The sequence below is a fragment of the Anoplopoma fimbria genome, chromosome 2 (genome assembly GCF_027596085.1).
Source record: "Anoplopoma fimbria isolate UVic2021 breed Golden Eagle Sablefish chromosome 2, Afim_UVic_2022, whole genome shotgun sequence".
NCBI lineage: Eukaryota > Metazoa > Chordata > Actinopteri > Perciformes > Anoplopomatidae > Anoplopoma > Anoplopoma fimbria.
The window spans coordinates 5,261,209-5,289,152 of NC_072450.1; the positions used below are offsets into that span (position 1 = coordinate 5,261,209).

The following is a 27,944-nucleotide window of genomic DNA, read 5'->3' on the forward strand; positions in this document are numbered from 1 at the left end:
CCAGACTTATCTGAATGTACCTTTATTAGAGGAAATAAGCTCCTTTAGGAAAGCAAAAAGTATAACATTTTGTCCGTGGAACACAATTTCATATTAGACATAACAGTGGAGGTGACTTAAAGTAAGCTTAGGGCTATTTTCATCAATATTGGATAATATAACATCTCGTTACATTTTTTTTACCACAAACAGATATCATTTTTTTTACACAGTCATATTACTTTGAATGAGAATCCTAATAAGGCAATGTTACAGATGGAGAAACGACATTATAACAAAGAAAACAAGATATTAATTACGTCACGTAAAGGCTTAACAGGCAGCATGTTGGCTTAAAGTAAAGACACCGACCCATGATGGAATATTTATGTCTGCTTTTGAAATATCGGGTTGAGGTCACGTTGGGTATGAACTTGTGTGAAAGGCACCATGAATTCTGTCAGAAGCAACATGAGCAGCTTAATGACCAACATGCACAGCTGTAATGTAATATAATATGCATGAATCTGCAGAGGTGATGAAACCGTGTTAGCAGAAGCTCCATGTTTAAAAAGAAAAGTGTCAAGAACAACACAGTCAAAAGTAGTGAAGCATGAAATGCTGAATTCGGAATACACATGAATGTGTCGCTATTAATTAAAATGACATTACTTGAAAAAGTGTTTTTTTGTGTCAACAAAGTTTCTCATCAAAATACACATGTATGTATGTATGTATGTATGTATGTATGTATGTATGTATGTATGGTTGAGGTGCAACAAATAATACATTTGCGAAGCAGATTTTTGAATATTTTGCATTTTTTTTCCAGATATCCATACAAACACTTGTTCTTCATCCTTTGCTTTGAAACATTTCCAAGTTTCTTTCCATGTTACCGCCACAGAATATCCAGTGTAATACCATGAAACCGAGGGATGTGATATAACCCTCCTCCTCTTTGAAGAACGTGTTGAGACTTGACATAATACTTCTCAGCATCTTGTGTCCCCCAATAGATATATATTAAAATAAATGGATACCAAATTCTTAGAACAAGATAGCAACTTCCATTCATTCAAATGGAAGTTGCTCACCTCAGGTTTCCTTGTCTTTGGACATCAAAAGCATGAAAATAAGATGATGTTGGAGCTCTTCCAGATGTTTTTGTTGGACTAAGATCTCAAAATGTGTTTAGAAGTAATTTGGGCCTGTTTTAAATATGATATTTTCACCCGTTTGGCTTTTTCTTCATTTTTATGTCCCCCCCTCTTTTCTATGTGACCACCCTCTGCAGTCATAAGTGTCTCATCAGCCACATGCCCCCTGTGCATACACGTGGATCCTCGTGTTTGCTAGTACACAATGATTTAAAAAAAAAAAAGTAAAAAATACATACAATGGAGAGAACTTAAAAGCACATTTAAAAAAAAAACATATCTTTAAAAAGGTGCTAAATTCAAAACTTCTGTGCATTTCTATGATCGAAGGTTTGCCTTCACATGGCTCTCAACCTACTGAATTTCAAATTTAGCACCTTTAACATTCAGCGCCGTCCCCAACAACCAGAGCAGGAGCGCAAAGTCTTTCTGAAATGTTCGGAAGTGTTCAGCCAGCAAGGGCTCATCTTAACCCGGAGAAGTCGAGCTGATTAAACAAACCATTCAGGTGACTACATACATTTCAGATATAATTAAAAAGGATTGTTCGGCTTACATTTATTAAAACAACAAACACAGACATTTAAAAGTTGGTGAACAAATAAATACTACTACTTGCAGTGTCCAAATGTGAAATGTGTGTGAACATTACATTTCTCTCCTCCTGGTGTGCATTAATTAAAATGAACCGAGCAGTATTTAAACACTGAAAGATGTGCTGTTCTGACATCTCGGCATGATGATGATGACGATGATGACGATGATGATGATGACGATGATGATGATGATGATGATGATGATGATGATGATGATGAGACTATAGATACGAGTTTGACTTTAGTCCCTCGAAACCTCGGGTCCTCTGGGCTGCACGGCCGGTCCTTCGCGGTGGAGCGTATTGTCAAAGCGTGGCGTCACCTCGCAGCGGATGAGCAGAGTGTCATCTTTCACGAAGGCTCTCTGACTCAGCTGATGCAGGTGCAGAAAGGTGACGTAGCCGAATCCTTTGGGGTTGCGCTGGATGACGGGCTTCTGGAAGGCTTGCAGGTCCGGTTTGGTCTCCATCACCTCGGTGTGGTGCTGAGCCTCGGGGCCCTGGTCCAGGATGGCCAGGCGGATGGTGCCCTGGAACGGCCAGCTCAGCTGCCCGTCGAAAGCTCCCTGCATGGTGTGCACGAAGAGGGAGATGAAGTTGGAGCAGCGCGGGGCGTTGGGGGTCTGCAGGTGTAGGCGCAGGCACAGCTTGTAGCCCGGGCAGCCCGTGTAGAAGCCGGGGCTGTGCTCCACCACCGGCAGGCCCGCATCCTGGTTCCGCAGGTGGGCGGAGAAACCTCGGAGGCGCCAGATGAAGATGCCGTGACACTGCTGGGACTCCAGGTCCTTCACGGTCTCCTCCAGCATGGACACTCGACGCCTGAGCTCTGCAAGCTGGCCGGCCTGTGGAGGACAGAGATGATGGATTTACATGGAACAAGGCCTGCATGAGTCCACACAGGAAGGTGTAGCGTTAGCAGTGCTCCATCTGTGTCCACACAGGAAGGTGTAGCGTTAGCAGCAAGTTAGCAGAGCCGCTTCAGTGCTCCATCTGTGTCTATACAGGATGCGTTCAGGCACTGTACTGAGGGTAGGTCACCTGAGTTTTGGCAATTTTTTTGTATTGCTGCTCAAGAAAGTATTATAAAACAATATTGATTATTTTCTTAATTAATTGTCTTCTTTTTTCTTTTTTTTTTAAATCACAAAATAATCAAAAAGGACAGCTCGCTCCTGGGCAGACACACAGTTAAAATGTGCTGAAACAGGTAGAGAACAACTAGAACAGAGACAAAGTGAGTGATGAAGGCAGAAAACATCACGTACTTTCACTAGAGCTATATTGTTCTACGCAGCAAGTTTGACAGCTCCTTATTCACACTTTACCACCAAATGACTAGGGTCTAATAAAAAAAATGAAAAAAATAGTACACAATAAAGAGGTATCCCTCTATGACATGAGACACACACTACCACACGAGTACTGATTCTTTTGTTCGTCTTTGCCTTCTAAAAAACGATCAACTAGTTTTGCATTAACTTAAATAAATTGTATTTCAATCTTATAACTGGAAGTTAAAGTCATGAATCCGTTATGACTTCATATTTCATTTCTCCAGAGATCCAACACATACAGTACCAGTCAAACGTTTGGACACACCTTCTCATTCAATGGTTTTTCTTTATTTTTATTTGTTTCTACATTGTAGATTAATATTGAAGACATCCAAACTATGAAGGAACACATATGGAATTATGTGGTAAACAAACAAATGCTCAACAAACCAGAATATGTTTTATATTTTAGATTCTTCAAAGTAGTTGAATGAGAAGGTGTGTCCAAACTTTTGACTGGTACTGTATCAGACAGAAAAGATGCATCACAAATTGTGATCGCAGATTCTGTGATTCCACATACGTGTGCTGCAGGACGGCCTTTACCTGTGTTTCTTTTAGGATGATGAGCTCGCGCAGCTGGTGATCCTGCCTCACCAACCGTCCGTCCATCTCCCTCAGCCTCTGGATCTCCTCACTGGACTGACTTGGAGCACAGTTAGTGCTGGTGCTGCTGCTGCTGCTGCCGCCGCTGCCGCTGCACGGAGCTCCTCTGGGCGCACTACAGGCTGCTGATACTGATGCCGCAGCAGCGCCTTGATCCTCGGGGGAAACCGAAGGTCCTAGCGTCCACAGGGACTTGGGCGTGGTGCCGTTGAGGCTAAGGCCGCGCAGGAACTCGGCCATGTAGCGCATGTGCATCTGCGTGAACTCCTGCATGTGCTGAGCCAGGTTGTGGCGCTGCATCTGTGAAGAGGTAGACAGGTTTTATTAGACGCGTAACAAACGGAGCACTCGGGGATTGTTCTTTTCGGCGGTGAGTTGCAGATTTGAATCGGATCACCCACCCTTTCCTTACAACCAAAGGTGCTGAAGTTACAGGCGATGGGTGCTTTCGGACAATCTGTGTCACAATGAGATTCAATCTGAAAGACAAACAAAGAAATCAGCAGTTTATTCAAATCAGGATTTCAAGCGAAACATTTCAAAAAATCAGATGCAACGAGGGAACTTCTCTTAGAAAAAGCAGACGTTCTGTGTCGTGTAGAAAAACTATTTAAAAGGTGGATGGCCTGTTCCGTGCCCGTGTGTGGAATGCTTCCCCATTCTTGTTAACAGAAGTTACCTTTAAATGATTAACAATTCACACCTATAAAAGCGTAGCAGAGGAAGACTTTGTTTTGACTCACCTGGTCTCTGATGAGATCCATCTCGCAGTACTGGCACTTCACGCTGGCGAAGGGACACTGCTGCTCATGAAGCTGAGGGGAGAAAGCAAAACAGATCGGTAAGGAGACTAATCCTCACTGATACACAACGCAGCAGTGCTAATCTCCTGTGAAAACTAAAAAAAAAAAGCAAGAGGAGCAAGTTAGATTGTAGCGTGAGTCCACATTACCTCTCTCTCCTCATAGTAAAAGGTTGCCAAACAATCTTGACAGGACTTGGATCTCTTTTGGCACTCCTCAGTTTTGTGCTCCTCGAGGTGGCTCTTTCTCACAGACTGCTGGCACTGTGGGCAAGGCACGGTGGCAAACTGACACCGCGCCAAATGGTTCTGGAAGAGGATAGCAAGACGTCGAAACAATGCAGTTTATTTTATTCTGTGGCGAAGAAAGCATTGGTACTGTTTCATCGTCCACACCAGAGGAAGATAGCCATTTCTTTACTTGGCACTTAGCGCAGTTTTTATGCCAAAAACAAGGATGCAAAGTGTGAAGATATGTTGGAACTCAGAAATAAGAGTCTGTGCTGGTTATGGTGGTGTTGAGTACAAGTAGTGATGGATGAACCATAACTGATCACAATTACATGTTCTGTGATCAAAACAGTATAAAAAAAAAAACACAGAAATGTAAGCACAATGACCTAAATAAATAGGAAATCATACTATGATACTCAAAGTCGTGTTAAATTCTGGGTTTTTAACTTAAAGCATTCTGTTTCCATGTTCTTGTTTGAGCTGCATTCCAAATTCAGAGATGCCTGTCCATCTCAAAAAGCTCACCTCTAAATGCCGGAGCTCCATTTTGTTGGCACAGCCGGAGTTCGGGCAGCGAACGGTTAGCGATAGAATCTCACGTTTGGCAAAGTTGTCGGGAAACAACTGGTCTTCTAACAGCCTCTCGTTGTCCACGGGGCACCTCTGGCCTGCATCACTGTTTTGCAAGAGAGAAAGTTATAATTAAAACAGCACAATTATGCGTTGTGCATTATATTTAGGAAGAAAAGTCAGCAAAATGTTGCATAATTTCAAACAAACTGTACGTAGAGCACATTTATTTTAAGAAGAGATGCACAGTAGCGTACCGAATAGACTTCTCGATGCAGTTCTTGCAGAAACGGTGACCACAGGGTGTTTGAATGGCATTCCTCAAAGCCATGAGGCAGATAGGGCACTCGTATTTACTCTCTAGGGGGGGGTCAAACTCCACATCGTAGCCCTGGAGCGGGTCAGCGGCCTGAAGGCTGGTGGAGTTGCTGCTGATGAAGGTGCCGGGGCCCTCTGACGGGCTGAGGAGGGATTCCCGCTCCATCTCCAGCATCGCCAACTGGCAGATGGACAGATCTCCACCGACGGCTCCTTCATAGCTGTCCTCCTGCAAACTCCCCTTATTGCTTTCAAAGGAGGCCATCTGTTGAGAGTAAGACAAATAAATTGGCATCAGTATTTATTTCCACGTTTGAAGTTGGAGGTCAATGCTTAAACTTTAACAGAACTGAAGAAAGCTCCGCAAATACTTTTTCTATTCAAGACAGATGGAAAGGTTTTATATCAGGGGATGGCGTGTTGATGCGACTATCGGGCTGGTATCGAGAGCATTGAAATAACTGTGTGGTACACCAACACCTCAAGAAAAAACAGCCAGACAAAGCAGGTGTGAACTACATCATGCTCACAAGACAGGAGCTACCATCATTTGCTGAAATTTACACCATAATGCTAAACAAAAAAAAAAAGGGTCACAGAATTGTTCACTTATAACCATCTTTCCAATGTTCTCCCTTCTTTTAAAAAATTAAATAAAAATATCAAACCTACAGTACCAGTCAAAAGTTTGGACACACCTTCTCATTCAACTACTTTGAAGAATGTAAAATATAAAACATATTCTGGTTTGTTGAGCATTTGTTTGTTTACCACATAATTCCATATGTGTTCCTTCATAGTTTGGATCAATCTTATTTTATGATCCTTATTGATGAGATAGATAGAACACTACATAGTTGGTTTGTGATGATAATCGTGTCCCTCTGTGAAAGAAATTCAAGACTGCCATTAGAATTGATTTCCATTATTGAATAATAAGTCAATCCGTTCTTTCAAATAATTTATTTTTTGGTTTTCTAACACGTTTAATGTTTCAGTAAGATGAGGTTATGTCACATCTTTAGGTTTCTGTTTTGCTTCGAATGAAATTCACCAAAGCAGATGACTATCAAGTAAATGAAATGGCAATAAAATGATGTATTTTGAATCCTGAATCTTGAACTTGTTTATTGATCATGTCACCTCCTTATATGAGGAAATATACTGTGGATTTATACAGTACCAGTCAAAAGTTTGGACACACCTTCTCATTCAATGGTTTTTCTTTATTTTTTTCTACATTGTAGATTAATATTGAAGACATCCAAACTATGAAGGAACACATATGGAATTATGTGGTAAACAAACAAATGCTCAACAAACCAGAATATGTTTTATATTTTAGATTCTTCAAAGTAGTTGAATGAGAAGGTGTGTCCAAACTTTTGACTGGTACTGTACATCAACATAATTACTGTGCAGATATATTAATATTAATACAGCACCTGTATAGTTACCAGTAAAAGTGATTTTTAATTATTGAATAATCAGTCGATGCGGTTATGTGACATCTTTAGGTTTCTGTTTTGTTTTAAATGACATTCCTATCAACTAAATGACACTAGATTGATATATTTTGAGTCCTGAATCTCTCATGGCACCTTCTTATATGAGGAAATACACTGTGGATTTGTTGCTTAACACACATTAATACCACCATAATCACTGTGCAGATACATTAATGCATCACCTGTATAGCTACCACATCTATTACTCACATCACATGAGCTCATTCTGCTGTAAACTCCTGTAAACTAACGTTACACCCAGAATGGGAAGTCCAGTGTAAAGTCACATTATTCACAATAAAGCATGATTAATCAAGCTTATAACCAAACATGCTAAACTAAGCAACACTGAGGCACTGTTGCAAACTACTCCACAACAACCAGGTTATATATATTATTATTATTATTAACAATGTTGCAATGTTGTCACTTGATGCAGTCACACAGTCATGCCTCTGGATGCGGAACTGCAGCTTGTAACCAAACTAAAAAGGTGTGTTAAATATAAGATACAAAGCCAAACATACTGACCGTGACAAACACACATCCTCTGCAGAAACAACGACGTTCAAGTGCTCAGTACAAGTGTGAAAAATTATATATAATATATATATATATTTTTTTTGTTAAGCTCTTGAAAAAAAAAAAAAAATGTCTGGAACTTTTCTTTTTTTTTTAAGTTTCTGCAGCATTTCCTGTTTTCTTTTTCGTTACGTCATCAGCGGCGTGTTTAGAGGCTGTTCGGGTTGGTTGTCGCCCCCTGGTGGTCGGAGGCTGCAACTACACCACATTAAAAAAATGGGAAAAGAAAAATGGCGGACGTCGGGAAAATCCGTCCTGAGTCTTTGCGCTGTCAAGTCAACTATTCACGCAGACAGTGGTGTCAGGGGAGGTTTTTCATCCTCCTCTGCGTGCTCATAGTGGACTCCGGAGGGGCCACGACCCACTGGGTGGTCACGGAGGACGGAAAGATCCAGCAGCAGGTATGACAGTCACCGCTTACGGCTCGCTGACCAATGCTAGGTGCGCTAGCTCATTTAAGCTAACGGTGACGTTTTTGCGTGGCATGTCAACACAAATTGTCATTGTTATTACAGTTATTATTTTGACTTTAATCAGTCTGGTTGAGTAGCTTAAGTGACGTTATAAATAACACATAAAAAAACTATATTTATGTGTGTTTTAGTGGGGCTAAGTTGGGGTTAGCTTCCACTAGCTAGCATGTTTAACCCCGCCTCTCTTGCTGTGACGTCATCGTGAGGTCAAGATGACCAATCCGCTGCAGGACCACGTGGGGGACCTCTTGTGTGTACTGGTTTAGAGATGACAGCTGCCAATCAAACTCTGATGTATTTAAAGAGGGAAACAGTGGTGATGCACACGTGTGTGACTGGGTTTACAATGTCTGACAGTATACTGGAAATACTAATACACTGGAAATACTAATACACTGGAAATACTAATACACTGGAAATACTAATACACTGGAAATACACTGGAAATACTAATACACTGGAAATACTAATACACTGGAAATACTACTAATACACTGGAAATACTAATACACTAATACACTGGAAATACTAATACACTGGAAATACTAATACACTGGAAATACTAATACACTGGAAATACTAATACACTGGAAATACTAATACACTGGAAATACTACTAATACACTGGAAATACTAATACACTGGAAATACTAATACACTGGAAATACACTGGAAATACTAATACACTGGAAATACAATACAAATACACTGGAAATACTAATACACTGGAAATACTAATACACTGGAATACAAATACACTGGAAATACAAATACACTGGAAATACATACAAATACACTGGAAATACTAATACAAATACACTGGAAATACTAATACACTGGAAATGCTAATACACTGGAAATACTAATACTAATACACTGGAAATACTAATACACTGAAATACTAATACACTGGAAATACAAATACACTGGAAATACTAATACAAATACACTGGAAATACAAATACTAATACTAATACACTGGAAATACTAATACACTGGAAATACTAATACACTGGAAATACTAATACACTGAAATACTAATACACTGAAATACTAATACACTGGAAATACAAATACTAATACACTGAAATACTAATACACTGGAAATACAAATACACTGGAAATACAATAGTTATAATAGTTTCTGTCTGTGTTAATGGTTTTTCTTTATTTTTATATATATATGTATATATATGTACAGTACCAGTCAGAAGTTTGGACACACCTTCTCATTCAATGGTTTTTCTTTATTTTTATTTTTTTTCTACATTGTAGATTAATATTGAAGACATCCAAACTATGAAGGAACACATATGGAATTATGTGGTAAACAAACAAATGCTCAACAAACCAGAATATGTTTTATATTTTAGATTCTTCAAAGTAGTTGAATGAGAAGGTGTGTCCAAACTTTTGACTGGTATTTTATATATATAGAATAAAAAAAACATATTTATAAAATAAAAATAAAGAAAAACCATTGAATGAGTGTGTCCAAACTTTTGACTGGTACTGTACATATATATAGAATAAAAAAAAAATAAAAATAAAGAAAAACCATATAAAATAAAAATACTGTAGATATTTTTTCATTTTCGTGTCATGCACAGAACGTGCCCAACCCTCATGGGGTTTACAAGACACCAACAATACAGCTGCAGTGGATCCACATCTCAGCAAGTCACATTTGATTACAAAATAAAAGGTTTGCTTCAGCGCTCAATCTTAAAGAAAACATTCTGTCTTCTCTCCTCCAGCCTGGCAAATACAATCTGCGACAAAGAAGGTTCCTTTCCTAAAACGCAACTCGAGTTTTTCATCGTCATCCAGCCAAAAGAAATCAACATAAATGGAAGTCATTTTTACTAAAGAGGACATCCCTTATGTCCTCGTAGACAGGACGGTAAAACAAAAAGTGCACCTCATTTTCAATTTCACCGAGCTCACGCAACAAACGGATTGTGTCCTCCTCTGGAGTCTCTAGGGCTAATGCTAATGTTCCTGAGCATAACTGTGCACCTAGGGATCTTTGTCTTTTGTTTAAGTTGTACTTAACATAAAGTTCTGCATTCTAGTTATTCTTTATGAGACAATAAGTTCGTAACTTTGGTTTACACCATATGTAAACTGACCATTTTTTCCATTTTTAACAGTTTGGTCCTAATATCCTGAATATTACAAAGTAACCTGTTCTGAAAAATGAAAGACAGGTCGGTCATATTAAACAGAGATTTCAAACCCTTAGCCCATGGATATATAATATTTCAGTTACTGTGGATTCTTTACTGTTTTTTATTGCTCATTTGCTTATTTATAATACTTATTTTTGATCTTGTTTTTTCTTTTTTTTACTATGTCTCTTGTTTGCACTATCCTCTCTGCTGCTGTAATCCTGTAAATTTCCCCGCTGCGGGACTAATAAAGGATTATTTTATCTTATCTTATCTTAAATTGAAGTTGGTAATACTGTGTCATGTCCTGAAATGAATCAGCAGGTTGCTCTGCATTCATGACTTTTGACTGTGTGCCAGTCCTAACGCCCTTGTTTTTTTTGTTTCAGGTTGACTCCCCTTTAAATCTGAAGCATCCACATGATGTTGTGATCTTCATGAGGCAAGAGACTCGTGTTAACTACCTCAAGAAGCTGGAGGTGTGTGTTTGTGTGTGTGCTGTGCAAAGTGTGTTTCCCTTTCCCTTTTTAAATGCTAATGAGTTTCTTGCTTTCTGTTTCATTTGTGCGGAAAAGAGATAAGTTTCCCAATACTGTTGGGGGAAAAAAGAGCATTCTCTTTAGCGTTATTTGGAGCATAAATACCCTCTATCGCTAGTTTATACTACTATATAGTACTACCCTGAGCCTTCCACTTAGCACTTATTGTATTCGTATTAGTTTGTTTCTGTACTTTTGCTCTGGTTTATGCTCTTAGATGCTTGTTTAAGAAAGGAGATGCACTTATGACTTCTGGTGACTAGTAGTTCTCTTGAATACCTATGTAGAATACACTTCCTGTAAGTCGCTTTGGATAAAAGCGTCTGCTAAATGACTGTAATGTAACGTAATACATTGAATACCGCTACCTGTGCGGTCAGCTGTCCATTTCTTGTGCCTTTTTTACTCTTCGCTGATTGTTGTCCTTGGCTGTTGTTGAGCAGAAGCAGCTAGTGGCGCAGAAGATTCACATTGAGGAGAATGAGGACAGAGACACGGGGCTGGAGCAGAGACACTACAAAGAGGATGCAGACTGCGTCATGGCGAAGGTTCCCCTGGGAGACCTGGACCTATATGACGGCACATATATTTCCCTGGAAAGCAAAGACATCAGGTAAGCTCTCCTCAATAAAATTGAAAACATTTTTGTTGCATCTACAGTGATTTTGTTAAGTGAGTAACTCTATGCTTATGATGAAATTGTCATCTTAAAGAGACTTTTCTCCTCTCCTGCTTTCAGCCCTGAGGACTATGTGGATTCCCGGTCAGCTCTGCCCCCTGATCTAGAAAAGCCTGACTGTGCAAAAGTGTTTGAGCTACCTTATAGTATCCATGCTTTCCAGCATCTCAGGGTGAGTAGAGGCCAAACTGTTTTCAACATCCAATGAATAATTTGTTAGAATTGGTATGCTGACTTGTTGAGAGGTAGGGATGCACAAGCAGTATGCTGTAACTATGTGTAAAAGCCCTCTCCCCGCTCTTATTTATGTTTAAATTGAAACTTAACTAGTCACAGGTGCTTGAAATAAGTAATTTTATTACATTTCAACATTTTTTTATTTATTAAATGTAAGCATCTTGTTGGGAATGTATTTAACCTTTTAGCTTGGTCGAGCTGGCATTTTACAGCAATGCTCTGTTTAAAGTTTCAGTGGGAAATTATTTGAGAACAGACACATACAGGAGAGAATGATCTACAGCCAGACATGTGCAGACACACACACACACACACACACACACACACACACACGCACACACGCACACGCACACACACACACACACACACAAGCAGACAGACAGAAAGAGGGACAGAGATATTGGCTCTGTAGAAAGCAGCAGAGGAGCATGTTTACCTGTGTGGAGAAATGTGCTTCTTGTGTGATCAGCCAGGTACTGCTTGTGTAAGTATTGACACAGCGCTGCGTTTTGCAACGTGTCCATTGTGAACATGGTGTAAGAGCTCAATGGGAAATGCACTCTAAAGGCCTGAGGCAGCAGCATTCTGATATTTAGCATCTAAATAATCCAGAACTGAAAAGAAGAAGAGGTCAGGGGGAAGCTGGTTTGGTTTCACTGAAAAAAAAAAAGCTTTTGTTGCAGTTTATCAGCAAGGTTGTTTCCATGATCTTTAAATGTTAATCTTTCATCAGGACATTAATAGTCTGTCACCATTTTAGCAATAAATGTTGCCTCTATAAGCCAGAAGGAAGAGATAAGAAAGTCACTGTAATCTTTGTCTCCAAAGAACAAGTTGATCGTATCTTAAGGTTGCATTCAAGTCACATTTCTTAAAAATGAGGCCCTTTGGTAGAGATTAAAGGGCAGCGGTGTGTTTGAGGGCAAGTAACAATAAATAAAGTTGATATTTTGAAATTATCAGATTGAAAAAACCACATCCCTTCGCCACATATCTTTCAGTCACCCAATATTTATGGCTCCATGGTCTTCCCCTCCACATAAATCACCAACCTTGGAGTCATCCCTGACCCCGCCAACTCCTCCCTGCCCCATGTCACCCAGACGCCAAAACGGCCTTTTCTCCTCCGACCCTCACTGTCACTTACTGCACTTTTGTAACATCCAGGCTTCTGCAACAGAATCCTTTATGATTCCACAAACTAGTATTTCACCCGCTTAGGTGATCACATGATCCATGACCTCCACTGGCTCCCAGTTAAACACAGGATAAACTTCAACATTGTACTCACCACCCGCAAGGCCCTCAACAACATGACGCCCCCCTACCTGTCCTACCTCCTCCACCAGCGTGCCCCCTCCCGATAACTCTGCTCTGCTGATTCCAACCCCCTGCAAGTCTCAAGGACCAAACCTGGGGTGACAGGGCGTTGTCAGTTGTCTTCCCCGCTGTGTGGAACTCATTACCAAACCATATTAAAAAGGCCTCCGACATTGTCATTCAAAAAGACCCTCAAAACACCCCTCAGACTTGGCTGTTTTACTGCTTGTTTTTTATTTTATCTACAGTGTCTTTGAGAACTCTGAAAAGCTTTATAGATCTAATGTATTATTGTACGTATTAACTTCCCTTATCAGTTTAAGAGTCCAGTTGGCGGCTACCAGCGCATTATATTAACACGGATAGCATTGCAGAGATATTTTAAGTGTGTACTTTGAAAGTTGGTATGCTCTTTATGTAGTTGTGAAATACTTGAGATTTTCAGTAAGCCCTGCTGTCCTTCGCTATCATTTATGCTCCGCACACAACAGAGATGTAGCCTTTGTGTGACCGATCACATGCTGAAGTTCCAAATAAATGGCTCTGTCTGACCTTTGTATCTGTTCCAGGGTGTGCAGGAGAGGGGAAACTTGACCTCCCCACTGCTTTCTAAGGAGGATCCAATTTTTAGTTCACTGTCTCATAAGCTGGGCCGCAGCATTGACGAGGTGGGCCATCGCATCCATCAAGAGTTACTGAGGGTAAGTACCGCCTGTACAACTTTGCCTCACTTTGCTATACAAATATAAAAGACCATTGTTCTCCACTCTGGCAGATATTGGACAAAAGCATGGAATGTGCACAGATAATATACAATATCTGCTAATGGGTAGCAGACCTGGTTTTCATTTAGGATTTTGTGTACATTTCGTCTGTATATTTTTGTATTTATCTGCCTTTCTCTCAGCCAGTCAGCCCAGAAGGACTGAGACAAAGGTCCATTATTCAATGTTGCAGAACTATGTTGGGGAAAAGCAAAGATCCAATAGAGTCTTAACAATTGGCAGTTAGTCCTTCGAAGTGTGTCTGTGTGTGTGAACATCTTTATGATTGTGTTTTCCAGAACTCATCATCCTGGGTGCTGTACAACATGGCGTCATTTTACTGGCGCATGAAGAACGAGCCTCAGAGGGCAGTGGACTGCGTGGTGCGTGCTCTGCATTTCTCACCGAGGTACTGTCGGGCTGCTCAGAAGGACGCCGCAATAGTATACTGTTTATTAACAGGTGGTCACGTTCTCACACTGTATCTGTGTTTTGGTGTGTGGTTCTTGTAGGCAGCACAAGGATGTGGCCTTGGTCAACATGGCCAACGTCCTGCACCGCGCCCATTTCTCGGCAGATGCTGCTATTCTTGCCCACGCGGCCCTGGACCTTACCTCGGACCTCTTCACAAGCCACTACACCTTGGGCAACATTTATGCTGTAAGTCAAATAAACATCATAGCACTGCAGTAGACTCACATGCATCTGGGTTTTTATGGTATTAACTGTTTGGTTAACGGGATCACAGCTATTGCTTGTGGTGTTTGTCAGAACACTGTCTTGCATAAGGTCCACTCTATGTGTGCATGTTTAAGAAAACCCTCACGAAGCGAGTATTTTACAGACTTTTCTTGTCTGCCATGTACAACAATCTGAAAGTCAATATATCCAGTGAACTCTAGCATTAATTAGATATATTGGTAGAGCAAAGGTGCATTGGATAAATGGCGAAATGCTTTCAATTTCAACTTTTTTGCTTCCCACCTGTTCTCAATTACCAATGCAAATTTTTTGGTGTTTGGTAAGAAATACAATCTAATTGAGACTTGGCAAACTAAACTGTAGTAAGCTTTCTTTCCGGTTCTTTCTTTCCTACTATTACTACAGTATCTCACAGAAAAGTGATGTTTTCCTCTAAGATGGTGGCAAATTTATCGATAAAGATATTTGCTATCTCACCATCTGTTGTTTAGTTTCTGGGTTCCCATTACACAAATGAGACAGACTTCAGCTGTCAGCATCTTATTTTCACACTGGTAAGTATATTGAAGGTACAGCGTATTATCATCAATAACAAGACTTTAATACTTGCGTAGGGACTTTATTATCTCTATAAACAGACTCTGCATTCATGTGCAGAATCTGCAGGAAACGGGACAAGATTTTGGTATTGAAATCGTTCTGCTTTTCCGTTTGCAGCCGGTGTTGACCGATCATGTTTGAGCAGGCTTTGGTTATATGCAGGAGAAAAGTCCTTGTGGACAAAAGAGGCAGAACACATGAAGATGATTTTGCTTTTTTTGTTGTTTTTAAAATCAGCTTGTAAACTGGCGACTGCAGGTAAACAATCCGGATCGTACACATTGTCTCTCAACTCCAACTCTGTTCTGGTATATCAAGTTGCTAATCAGACAATAAACAATGAGCAGAGCACAGATAAGGAGTCTTGTCCTGGATATCTATTGGCTTCACCGGAATCCCAAAAATACATCCCCTTGCTCCCAGAGGCTCGTTATTGTCAGACAAATAGCCAATGGGTTATTACTAAACTCGTATATCCCCAAAGCTTTATACCAGGAGTGTGTAGTACTCATTTTAGTTTTATTACAGCATGATTTCTCCATGAAATGAATCACCCTTTGACCTCTGCTATCTCCGCCATCCGTTTGTCTCCCCCATCCATCTCCGTCCTAAACAGATGCTCGGGGAATACAACCACTCGGTGCTGTGTTACGAACAGGCACTGCAGGCCCAGCCGGGCTTCGAGCAGGCCCTGAGGAGGAAACACTCTGTGCTCTGTCAGCAAAAGCTGGAGCAGCGCCTGGAAGCCCAGCACAGGTAGGAAGGCATCCGTACATTCACACTCTTCACTACTTTGGTTGGATAAGATTCTCACAATGATGGATGGACATTTTCAAACATGTCCCATTGCAACTATTCTTGACAAATAGGCTTTAAAGCATGTTTTAAAGTATATTTCTTTTTTTTGAACAAGGATTGGTTGGTTTAGGATTTCATGAAATGATAAGAGAATCAGTCAGTTTAAGGGATTCGTAATGATACCAGTAAAGACAATCGACTTTCCCCCGTAGAGCAATTTTCCTTTTACTTAGAGCCATCAATGAGGAAGTCAGTTTTTATGTAAATGAGGTCCACAAAGCTGGCATCCAGTCAGTGTTTTGCTTGTGAATGCAAAGGGGATTCTGCTCAGACACCAAGCCTTTAAAAAACGTCTTGTAGTCGTAGTGTACTCATGTGATAAGCTTTGTTTCCCTGCGATGCATTTCGGCCTGTCCCCTATTTGCCTTCCTCATTTTACTATATTTTTTTAGATCCCTGCAGCGGACACTGAATGAACTGAAGGAGTACCAGAAGCAGCATGACCACTACCTTCGCCAGCAGGAGGCACTGGACAAACACAAGCTGCTGCAGGAGGAGCAGATCCTGCGCAACATTATCCACGAGACCCAGATGGCCAAGGAAGCCCAACTCGGTAAGATGCCACGCACATAGGACTGAGAACACCTTAAGGCGTGTATTACTTTTTGGATTTTGTATAGTAGAGTATATCATCATAAAAGAAAAGTTAATTGCTTTAGGTGTTCAAGAAAGAATGTGTCGACTTGTGCTGTGGTTCAACCTGCTTGTGGCTAGAATAATGCAGATATTTATAAATATGAAAAGAAAGGATATATATCAATTTTGAGAACGCTAAAGTGAGATAAATGTGATTTTATGGAATTCATGACTGTGAGTTGTCTGAAAAGATGTGTTGTCACGTTAATCTAGCTTTGATCTCCATGCACATTGCTATATAGACATGCTTTGATTTGTCAGGGCAGAGCAGCACCTGAGTTTTCTCTCTCTCTCTCTCTCTCTCTCTTCTCTCTCTCTCTCTCTCTCTCTCTCTCTCTCTCTCTCTCTCTCTCTCTCTCTGTGTGTGTTCTCCAGGGAACCATCAGATGTGTCGCCTCGGTCAGCAGCAGCGCAGCCTCTACTGCCCCTTTGACCTGCCCGTGCGCTATCACCGTGGCGATCTGTTCGAGCATGTCCACTACGTCCAGGTGAGTCTTTGAGATGTTATTTTCCTTAAATCCCTAAAAAATATTCCTTCAGCTTGTGTTTCTCAGTTGTGTCTGTTTCTCCGTTTGTTCATAGTTTGGGGAGGAGGTGTCAGTGGCGTCCAGCGTGGCGCTCGTATCAGAGCGCAACTCCAACCAGACCGGAGCGAACCCCCAGCTGCATCCCTCTGTGTCCGGAGACCAGGACCCTGCTGCTGCCCTCTGGGGCAGCCACCAGGATTACACCCAGGCAAGACAGAGAACTACATTGATGTTTTTTGTTCGTTTATGATTGAATTCCTTTTTTTCACCATCAATTTCAACCAAAAGGAACATTGATACCTCTGCACCTTCGGAACTCATTTAGAGTGACTGAAATGATATCTCGTTGTGAACCAAAGATTACAAAATTCAGTAGTAGTAGTTTAATGGACTAATAGAAAATGTCAGAACAGAATGGCATGTAGGGATATTTTAAATGTGTTTGTTGTTGCTTTTGGCATCAAAGAGGTAGTGTTTTGTAAAAAGGTTTGACACGGGAAGCTGTAGCTTCAGGGTTACTATTATGTAGAAAAAAAGTTGTTTTTGTAGTGTACAGATTTGTTTGGAGTAGTTTTCATTATGTTTGTTTTTTAGTTTTTTCCAATTTGTTTGTGTAATTATTTACAGACTGAATTTCAATTTGATTTTAAATATTATATTCAATTGTTTTGGAGACTGAGAGCTAAGTGTGTTTTCACTTTAGGACATGCAGAAGATGTTGTGGCCTCAGAGGACCGACTGTGCCCACGAGTACCCGAGTGTTCCCCCTGCTCACCTGCTGCCGACCTTCTATCTTCCACCTGAATCACAGGGCCTCGGGTCAGTACACGGTCCTGGATGAAGGGGGGGGGTGTTTTGTGGTTACAAAGAATGATCTACAAAACTGCATCCTTGTGCATCCAGAGTAACATATGGAAAATTACCACATAAAAATGACTTGTGCAATTTGTCTAATTGTGTTTATTCAGCCCCGTGGCAACTCTCCTCTACGGGAGCAGCAGTCCTCTGACGGCGGCGCTGCCAGACTGTGGCCCCGTCCCCCAACCATATCCAGCCCTCCTGCCTGCCTCACTAGACTGGCCTCTGGAAGAAAAGAAGCTGCCAGATCCCTCTGCCTCCCAGGTATCTGTCTGCCTGATTATTTGTGTTCGTGCGGAGATAAATGCCAACCATGTGCAGAATGTTAACAGAATGACTATGCCCTGACTCTGCATGTGGAACTGTGCAGAAGAATATCCAATCATGTGTATTACTGTGTGTGATCACAGGTACTGCAGATACGTAGTGGAGGATGGACGCTGGAGCAGATCGGCTCCAGAATAGCTCAAGCTATTAAACAAGTAAGGGGACCAAATCTGATATGAACTTGATATGAACTTCTGCCAGTGCTGCATGTTATTTCAACCTGCAAAAGTGACATTTTGGGTGTTAAAAATGGGGAAACTCCTACCCAGATGTTTTTTCTACACACGATCTTTGCTAATATGAAAAAGAGAGGTGAGATAACAGATTTGTTTTCATCCGAGCTTAGCTAATTTTTGACGCACGGCAGGTGTCAAACAGTCAATCACTGGTGCAATCAAAATATTGTTTCACCTTTACACACTCTAATTACATCTCACATAATGAGTGAAATGCTCGCGCTGTGGAGCCAGGCTGAATGGGAGCCATGATGCAACACTAGCAGGCTTAGGTCGACAAAACACAGTGGAGTCCAGTGAAGAAAGGTTCTTCTATACCCGTTTGTGAGACAATGCACACGTTAGTAAACTAGAGTCACATATGACAATTTGATTAGAAATCGCTCCCGAATTGCTCCAAACCTCCCTCGTCCGAACCATCGTCAGTCGTTCATCTTCAGAGCTAACAGTCGTTTGTTTGTTTAGGCCTCTGTCCCCCGCTGGCTGCTCCACAATGAGGCGGCTCTATTCTGGCGAGCCAAAGGCAACGCCAGCCGTGCCCTGCAGTGCCTGCGCCAAGTGTTGAGCTCCGCCGCCGCACCCTCCCACCGCCACTTGTCCCTCACCAACGCTGCTAACCTGCTGCTGCACCACGGCTTGACCACCCACGCACAAACACTGCTGGAGCAAGCGCTGGCTGTCAATGCATCAGAGGTAAAAAAAAAAAAAAAAAAAGCACATCTGTACACAACCTGCAGGGCTTGACCCTCTTAGTTACATTTACTTTACTTTTTAGTCACATGGCTTGAACGTAGTATATTACTTTGACCGGTATTGGTGTATATTTCTTAATGCACTTCTTATGAGAGAGACAAGGGGATGAGGGAGACAGAGCTCTGACACCTCACATTTTTCCACACATAAATTAAGGTAATATTAAACATAACAACATACAACTAACATTCAAAACAACTGATTTGCCACAACATCTTGTGTTTTTACTGAGTATCCAGATGAAAATCCATGACTGTCCTTATTAACAGATATATCAAACTATAACTGAACAATAGCATTGTTATAGATTCTTATCAATCAAGTTGGCCAAAAAAACCTTTCCGATTGATTCTGAATTAAGCCCCGCCCTCCAGTGCTACTCCATCAAGCTGTCAGAGCTACCTCACGCTGTCACTAACTTCACTCTCTGAATAGATATTATCAAATTTTGGGAAATGCAGAATCAGACAGAAGGGTCTACAATGTGTGTTTGGAGGATATATCAAGGATTTCAAACTGATTCAACATTGAAAATGGGTTAAAAAGATCAAAAATAGAAGCCAAAGTTACAGATTACAGCGTAAACGTGAACCACAACACATTGTAATCGGGAAGAGAAACCAATGAAATAATGCAACGACGCTGTTCCTGTAAAGCCGTGTTGGTCTTTATTCACTGCTCCATTGATTAAACAAAGTGTACTTTGTCCAGCAACCCAAGTACTCCAAAGATACCCTGCTTTTAATACCAGTTGAGCAACATTTTAATGCCACATCACGCCCAAACTTTGCTCTCTAAGCACATCTTTTAATGACCACACACTGTACCCTCTGTCAGTTATAGGCATCCAGCAGTATATACTGACATTTACACAAGTCTCTCATCATTTCAAGGTGGTTCCAGGAAACATGAATATAAATTTAGTCCTCTCCGGTGGCCGAGCAGATTCTCCATATTTCAACCCAAAAGAGTACCTTTGGCAAGATTTAAAGTGTGTGTCCCACAAATGTGCAGGATCAGCAAGATTGTATTGAGTCAGCATGAACTGAAATCAATAGAGAGCGTTTCTAACATCTTGTTAAATGAAGCCATCAAGACGGGGACTTGCAGAGATAAATAATGCATGTTCATGGTACACCGATCCAGGAACAGCAGGTAGGAATATATATGTAAGAACCGGAGCTGCATGTGCGTTTCTTTTCTCCCTATATCTTTCTAGGACGAACATATATCTGCTCTAGCTGAAGGTGAGTTTGCACCGATGTTCCCCAGCAGCTGATGTGACCCTGTTTTGATTTTACACCCCCCCCCTCTCAGCCCCACACCCTGCTCAGCCTGGTGAGCGTGCACTTGGCTCAGGGCAACGTGACAGGTGCTCTGGCTTTGTTCCGCCACATCCTGGTGACGGCCCTCTCCTCCTCCCCGTCCTTCTCGTCCTTTGCCGGCTGTGATCAGTGTCGCAACAGCCTACCTCTGCTGCGCTGTCTGCAGTTCTACCCCTTCCTTTACAACCTGTCCCAGCGGCAGCCCTGCTCACGTAAGTGGATCAAATATACACACAACGACTTATTTTACTCCCGTCTCTCTTAAGTTTAATGGATTGTTTCCTCAGAATGCTACTTACTTAACTTTACTACTTATAATGGCGCACTCCAAGATACATGTTTGAACAGGAAACTAAACTGTTACCTGTGGATAAGATTTCTGGGATTTGGAGACACTGTTGGGAGCTAATGCCAGAGCGAGGGTTCTGGTTTTTCAAGGCCTAACAATTGCATCATTAGACTGTGCAACTGAGAGTTTCTTAATAATAATAATAACTTCTTTGTTACAAACATGCTGGGACAGAACAGAAATAATCATCATTTCCTGAAGTTGTTTTTTTCAAAATCTTACCGTTGGCAATAAAATAGCTGAATAACAGACAGATGGAGAGACCAGGAAAGCTCATTCATAATTTTAATTTGAAATGTAGGCTTTTTTTTTTTTTTTTTTTTTCATTCCGAATGACTTATTTCCAAGAAACTTCTGAGCTAATTTCTGGTAAACACCCGATTGTAAGTGGTGCTTTTGTGTGAATCATTTTGGAGAAACTCCCTTTTACAGATCTGTCGATTAATCAACTGATCAATTAGTCGACAAAAATGATTTCATCTCTAAATTTGTATTTAGTTTTAAATACTATAACTATAAAATGATTAATACTGTTCAGTGCAGAATCAACTGCATTGTGTAAGTTTAATTTATTGTTCTGATTTATAAAAAAAAAAAAAAAAAAGTATTTATTGGAAGGCTTACAAAAATTGTCAAGCTCTACCAGCTACCTGCAGTGAGAAAATTAGCCTCAAGCTAAAAATGCACTTGTGCGCTGTAGGCCCGAAACAGGTCCCTCCACACACACACACACACACACACACACACACACACACACACACACACACACACACACACACACACACACACACACCTTCCCCTTGAAGCTGTTAGAGTAGCTGTGAAAAGCAAGTAGTGTGTTGCACTCCTAACGTGAATATAGGCTGCATCTTCTTCATTATTCACATCAGTGGGAGTGAAGCGAAAAGTGCTTTGAAGTGGAGAAATTTTGCCACTCAATAATTTAGACTACAGAAAATAGCTGATGCCAAAATTAGAAGGGTCTATATTTTACTCTCCAAAGCTAAATATTGCTCCCTTCAAAACACGGCGGGTGCATGGGGTCAAATAAGCACTTACAAAACACACGCCCACCCCAAGTTAGGGCAAAAGGTTTACATAAATACACAAACCTTTCTCCTGTTAAATATTATGGTTTATGCAGTTCCTCCCACATGTCAAACAAGTTGTAACAATTTGGGCTCGATGTCTTTTTTAGAAAAACAACACATCATACATGGCTAGTAGCCAACTATTGCACGTGAGAAACAGCTTGAAACCAAATCCTACAGGGTCAAATCTGCCATCTGTGGTGTCTCTTGCACCTTTACAGCTGTTTTCATGGGTCTCCTCCATGACTCCTATGAGACTGTGACATCCAGTAATGAATTGCAAACATCTAATGTCTTTCCAGTGATGGCAGGAGTTTCAAAGTTGGAAAAAAATATTGTAAAGCTTTGCCTGAGTCAGCAGAGTGTTGAGAGAGAGAGAGTAATGTTTGGATGATAAGTGTCTCTGAACCTAACTTGTGTTGATCCAGAGGGTGCTGCCTGCATGGCTGAGAAGGACCTCGCTATACAGCTGGAGGAATGGGAAGGCAGCGAAGAGAAGCAGGACACACCGGCCATATCTGCCATGGAGGACTCCCTGCTCTTTGAGAGTAAGGATATGATTTAGTGGCTATATAAAACATCATACTTATTTCAATTATTGCAAGCATGATCCCTAGTTGATATATAGCCATCTTTGGGTCCTTTATTCAGTCAATGATGTCAGTTAATAGTATCATTTTTTTTTAGTTAACTGACAAAATGTCATTGAGAATTAGACCACGACCGTCTCACATGTCAGTTGGCTTAATTGACGACCCTGAAAAATATAATTATTAGGCTCTAATGGGGTGTTTCTGTCCTGGAGAGTTTGCTAAGTGCTCCTGTAACTCAACACCTCTCTTAATTGTTCTCTTATTTCTTCCCTGTTCATCTCCCCCCTCCACACGCACTCTTCAGAGGTTATCTTGGACAGCAATGGGTCAGGCGAAGCAGCCGGACAGCAGCAGGCTTCTCCCTCCCCGGCCTCAGCAGCGGCTCAAATGGCCACGCCGTTCGGCAGCGGCGGAGCGGAAGGCGAGGAGGAGTGGCAGCTGAAGGAGGACCTGATGGGAGCTTTTGAGGGAGCGCTGGACGTCGGAGGCAAGCGAGGGGACCTGCGAGGTATCCGGGTGCTGAAGAACGACCGCGTCATGGGCGCCCGGGCCGGTGGCGGGCCCTGCTTCGGAAACTGTGAGGACGACGAGGGAGCCGAGTGGGTACGTGTACAATGCCCATCCTTTTTCACAAAATAGAATTATGTTTGAGTTAAAAATCACCAAAGAACGGGAGATTTCGGGGACTGAAGTGGCTGACTTTCGTTCATCAGATCACCTTCCAGGTAAAGCGGGTGAGGAAGGCGAAGGTGGATGGAACGGAGAGTGTTTCCATCAGTGATGACGGCCAGAACGGGGATTCACTGCCTGGAGGACACTCTGTCTTGGAGATAAGCGGCCCAACTATCCCGTCGCCTGGCCCTTCAGGTACCACATACCCCTGCATTTCTCCTTCTTTACAACAGCATGAACACAGAAATGAAACACTGAGGTGCTCGACTACTAAGAGAGATGTCTTTGTGGTTTGTTTTTTTCGGGCAGGCCGCTGGAGGGACTACACAAGTCTTGGCTGGCCGGGGCCAGAGGAGTGCCAGCGGACTCGAAGGGTAGACCTAACCACTGTAGCAAGCACCTGGTTGGCTGTTTCTGCCAAGAACATTGAGTAAGACCCTCACTGTCCTGATCATGCTCACAGTTTCATCTTACGTTATATTGTAACTGTTTATATAACTGCGAATTTAGTAGCACTAAATCATTAACCATGTACACTTGTTAGTTTTGGAAGTAGCAGCTCTTATGAGTTCTCTTTATGTTCACAGAATAACTGGAAAGACGATATCCACAAAGTGTTTTTAGCAAACATCTGTTAGGTGTTTAGAAATGGAAAACCATGTTATCAAAGAAAAGAAAAGAAAACATTCCTGCCTCACTGATGTTCTTGCATCACAGCATATCAACGACCAAAATACAGTAAATCTAGTTTGAAGTCTTATGATTGATTTTTTTTTCCCCTTTTCTGTCTCTTTTTCTTTCCAGCATCACAGAGCACATAGACTTTGCCACTCCTCTCCAGGAGCCAGCTGCTGAACCTTTATGCAACGCCAACCTAGCTGCCAGTATGCACACCCTCGACCACCTGGCAGGCGTGGCCAATCGTGCCGCCATCCACTACACTGGAGAGAGCCAGCTGCGTGAGGTAGGCCCAGGCACAAGCCACAGATTACAAGAAACTCTCCCCTTTCTATACGTAAACAGTATGCAGTCCCAATAACAGTGTCACTTTAATGAAATGTGTTGTCATCTCCATCACAACGATATTCAAGAAACAGAATGACAGACTAGTTGATTTTCGTTCAAAAATTGAATGTTGAACAAGCTCATCCAAGACTTTCAGTTCCACAGCAGGGATGCCGCGATTAACTGACTTTTACCATAATCGTGGCTACATAACATCACAGTTCCATAACCATAAGAATTTTAAAATAATTGTTTTGTGAGTGAGAGGACTTCGCCACTCAATGTTGAGAAGAGGAGCTGTAAAAAAAAGTCACAGGGAACAGATATTCCAGCCTTATGTCCTCCTAAAAAGATCCATTTTGGATATCTAAGGAAATGACCAGGGAATTGTTGTCTACGACAGATATCATACATGTGAAGGTGAAAGGTGACCGCAAAGTGGGGTCCATCACTTTGAAAATGTTCCAACATCTTCAAGATGATCAGCCACCCCTTTATGTCAAAGTCAAGGTAGAAGAAAACTGTAGAAATGTACAGAATAGTTTCAAATTGTCCAGAAGTAGTTCACAATATTTACTCTCAGGATCTTGCAGGGAATCATATTACCAACTGAGGAGGACTGTGGGTAGGGCTCTCTCTCTCTCTCTCTCTCTCTCTCTCTCTCTCTCTCTCTCTCTCTCTCTCTCTCTCTCTCTCTCTCTCTCTCTCCCTCTCTCTCTCTCAGCCAAATGTTACACTACAAACACTAACTGGATACAGTTGATGATGATGATGATAACTAATATTTTGGTTCATAACCTATATTACAAATAGTGTGAATAATAGGCGTGAAAAACGTGATTTTTCAATCAGGAAAAAAAAAGTCCTTATTCTACAGTTGTAATAAAGCATGTGTTGAATGTAGCTTGGTGCAAACTTGTGTGAAGAATTCAAAGAACTTGAGCTAGGTAACAAAAATAAATTTGCGGCAAGGGTATACAGGAGATTTTCTAAAACAGCCAAGACAATCATAGGCCGATTTATAAAACATGCAACAGGTGTGGATAATGCATGCTCAAGGTCAGTACTAATGTGTTGAAACTCTCAGGTGGAAAATCATTTGAGAGTTCTACACTTTTAGAAAAAAAAAAGACATGATTGACAGTCAGACTATTATTAAATAACCAGCACTCTTCTGAGGTAATAGTCTGATGTGAGCCTCCTCTCTTGTCCTAACCTCCAGGTCCTGCAGAACCTCGGCAAAGATAAGTTCTCTCCTCAGTCCTTTGAGCAGGTGGGGAACGCGCATCGCCAAAGTACTGGAGAAGGTAAGAGCTCTCACATCTCTTCCTTAAAGAAAACCTTTTGCATTCAAATATGGAAGTTTAGACATTTTGAATGTCACCTCAATGGCAAAGACAGCTGGCAGATCATTTTTTATGCGTTTTTGTTCCCTTCTACGATACATTTAACTACCATTAAACTACTACTAATAATGTTAATGTGGATTGGAAAGGATCAGATGTCACTTTATATTGTGTTCAATGTAAAAAGACATTTCTCATTATCCAGCTCTTTAAAGCTCTGCTGCTGTTATTCAGAACACCTTCAGTGCTTCCCTCCAGAACTGAATGTGACAAACGGATCTACTCCATGTGAAACTCTTTGTACTGAAACTCGTTTGGTTCTGTGAGCTCAATTTGTCAAACCCTACAGATATTCTGAATATAGGTTTTTCAAAAAATGAAATAACCATTTATATTTAGTTATTATAAAAACTGTTTTGTTTTTTTTACTCACTGAGGGAAACGGCGAAATGCCAAGAAGATTAAAGTAGAAGGATTTTTTTTAATCTAAAGATGCAACGTGCTTTTTCTTTGCGCTTTTACTGTACTGTAGATTTAAAGTCTCCATTTATTCCCCCTCTCTCATCCCTGTCTGCAGAATCAAACATCATGGGTTTTATCCAGCATGGCTGCACTGTACTGGAGGGTCAAAGGTCAAGGCAAGAGAGCCATCGACTGCCTGCGACAGGCCCTCAACTACGCCCCCCATCACATGAAGGCAAGTTAGACGATCCGCAGTTAACCAGCCTGGTACTTTTACAGAACAAAGGATTGTTTTTAAACATGAAAACATATTCTCTGTTTCCAGGACGTTCCCCTCATCAGCCTGGCCAACATCTTCCAGAACGCCCGGCTGTGGGAGGACGCTCTCACAGTCGCCCGCATGGCCGTAGAAATCGCCCCGCACTTTGTCGTGAACCACTTTACCCTCGCCAACGTCTATATAGCAATGGTAAGGGCTACTATCACATGTTCTGTTTGCTGTTTGATCCTCATTTATTCTGTCGTTGTGACACGACTCACTGCTCAGCTTCCAAAAAGTCCAAATAAACGTATCCAAGCAGAGATGAGTGTCCTGATGGTGACGTGGTCGTTGTTTGTTTCGACCATCAGGAGGAGTTTGAGAAAGCCATGCGCTGGTACGAGTCCACGTTGAAGCTGCAGCCGGAGTTCGCCCCCGCCAAAGATCGACTAAGAACCATTCAGTGTTACCTGCTCACCAAGAGGGAACGCCGTCAGCCCTAAACCACCGAGCCAGTGTGTTCACAGGAGTACTCCTCAGACATCAACACACATACCAGATACCAGATAACAAACACTCACAGACACGCACTCATCTGAAGACCACAGATATAACTGCAAGCAACTTAAATGTGGTTAAAGGTGAGGTATCAGGATTCATATCCAGTAGAATCTGGGTTCTAACTCCCCAAAAGAATTAGGTTTGAAACGGCACAGAGTACAACTGTAGATAATTTTGCCCCACAGCTTCTATGTCAAATTCAGGACATCTTGTTTATCTAACAATCAAGAAGTTCTGATTGTCAGACTTTTTTCTTTTTTTTTTCTAAGTTTCCTTTACTTGCAAAAGGTTGAATATAGATAAAATTGAATGAGGTTTTCAAATTCCAGTTAATTCTTCTGCAATATTTTGATATCAATATCAAAAAGCTCCCATTGTCATCTTTAAAGACATTTTAGCATTTTGGTACAATGCAGTGGAACAATAACACACTACAGCCTGCAGATGGCGCCATGTTTTTTGGTTTTAAATGAAAAGGATGATAATCGGTATTTTTCTGGGATGGTAAGGAAAGCGTCTCTGAACGGTTAAAGGAGTTCAAATTGAACGGTTCTGTTTCTGCTTCATAAAAATGGATAGTAATTCTCAATTTCTTGCACTTTTTTTTTCTTATATCATTCCTATTTATATGGGACCTACAAACTTTGATTTTGCTCCAAGGTAATTTAAATTCAAAAGAGAGAAACTACAACATGTTATTACATTTGCTTCTTAACTTATGGAAACCATAAGGCAGAAAAAGGATTCGCCATTATTAAATAAAAAATAAGTGGAATCTGTATTTAATGTACAGTAATAAAGGCAGTGTGTGGATTTCATTAGTTCATTTCTCCGCGTCAATTCTTTGTCTCTGGGGAAAAAAAATAAACAGAAGTGTTTGTACTCATTGAAGCTTAAATTTAACTGAAGAAGC

General features: G+C 41.3%; 2 protein-coding genes across 2 annotated transcripts; one reads left to right on the forward strand and one right to left on the reverse strand.

The window, feature by feature from the left end:
* traf6 (TNF receptor-associated factor 6) lies at positions 1-7,725 on the reverse strand. Its single transcript, XM_054610600.1, has 8 exons — positions 7,638-7,725; positions 5,538-5,863; positions 5,236-5,386; positions 4,627-4,785; positions 4,418-4,489; positions 4,076-4,153; positions 3,615-3,974; positions 1-2,576 (listed from the first exon to the last, which is right to left on the reverse strand). Exons 2-8 carry the CDS (start codon positions 5,861-5,863, stop codon positions 1,977-1,979), a joined length of 1,746 nt encoding a protein of 581 aa, XP_054466575.1. The 5' UTR covers positions 7,638-7,725; the 3' UTR covers positions 1-1,976.
* Positions 7,726-7,881: 156 nt separating this feature from the next.
* Positions 7,882-27,840, forward strand: ttc17 (tetratricopeptide repeat domain 17). The gene is given in 26 exon segments (XM_054615526.1): positions 7,882-8,089; positions 10,722-10,811; positions 11,315-11,484; positions 11,611-11,722; positions 13,677-13,808; positions 14,171-14,280; positions 14,384-14,531; positions 15,790-15,929; positions 16,424-16,584; positions 17,043-17,155; positions 17,250-17,402; positions 17,898-18,013; positions 18,163-18,316; positions 18,463-18,534; positions 19,081-19,308; positions 20,686-20,905; positions 22,562-22,681; positions 23,031-23,329; positions 23,440-23,593; positions 23,708-23,828; positions 24,203-24,362; positions 25,626-25,679; positions 25,681-25,710; positions 26,327-26,446; positions 26,537-26,680; positions 26,842-27,840. Coding segments are annotated over 26 exon segments (3,624 nt in total). The 5' UTR covers positions 7,882-7,918; the 3' UTR covers positions 26,974-27,840.
* Positions 27,841-27,944: the final 104 nt, after the last annotated feature.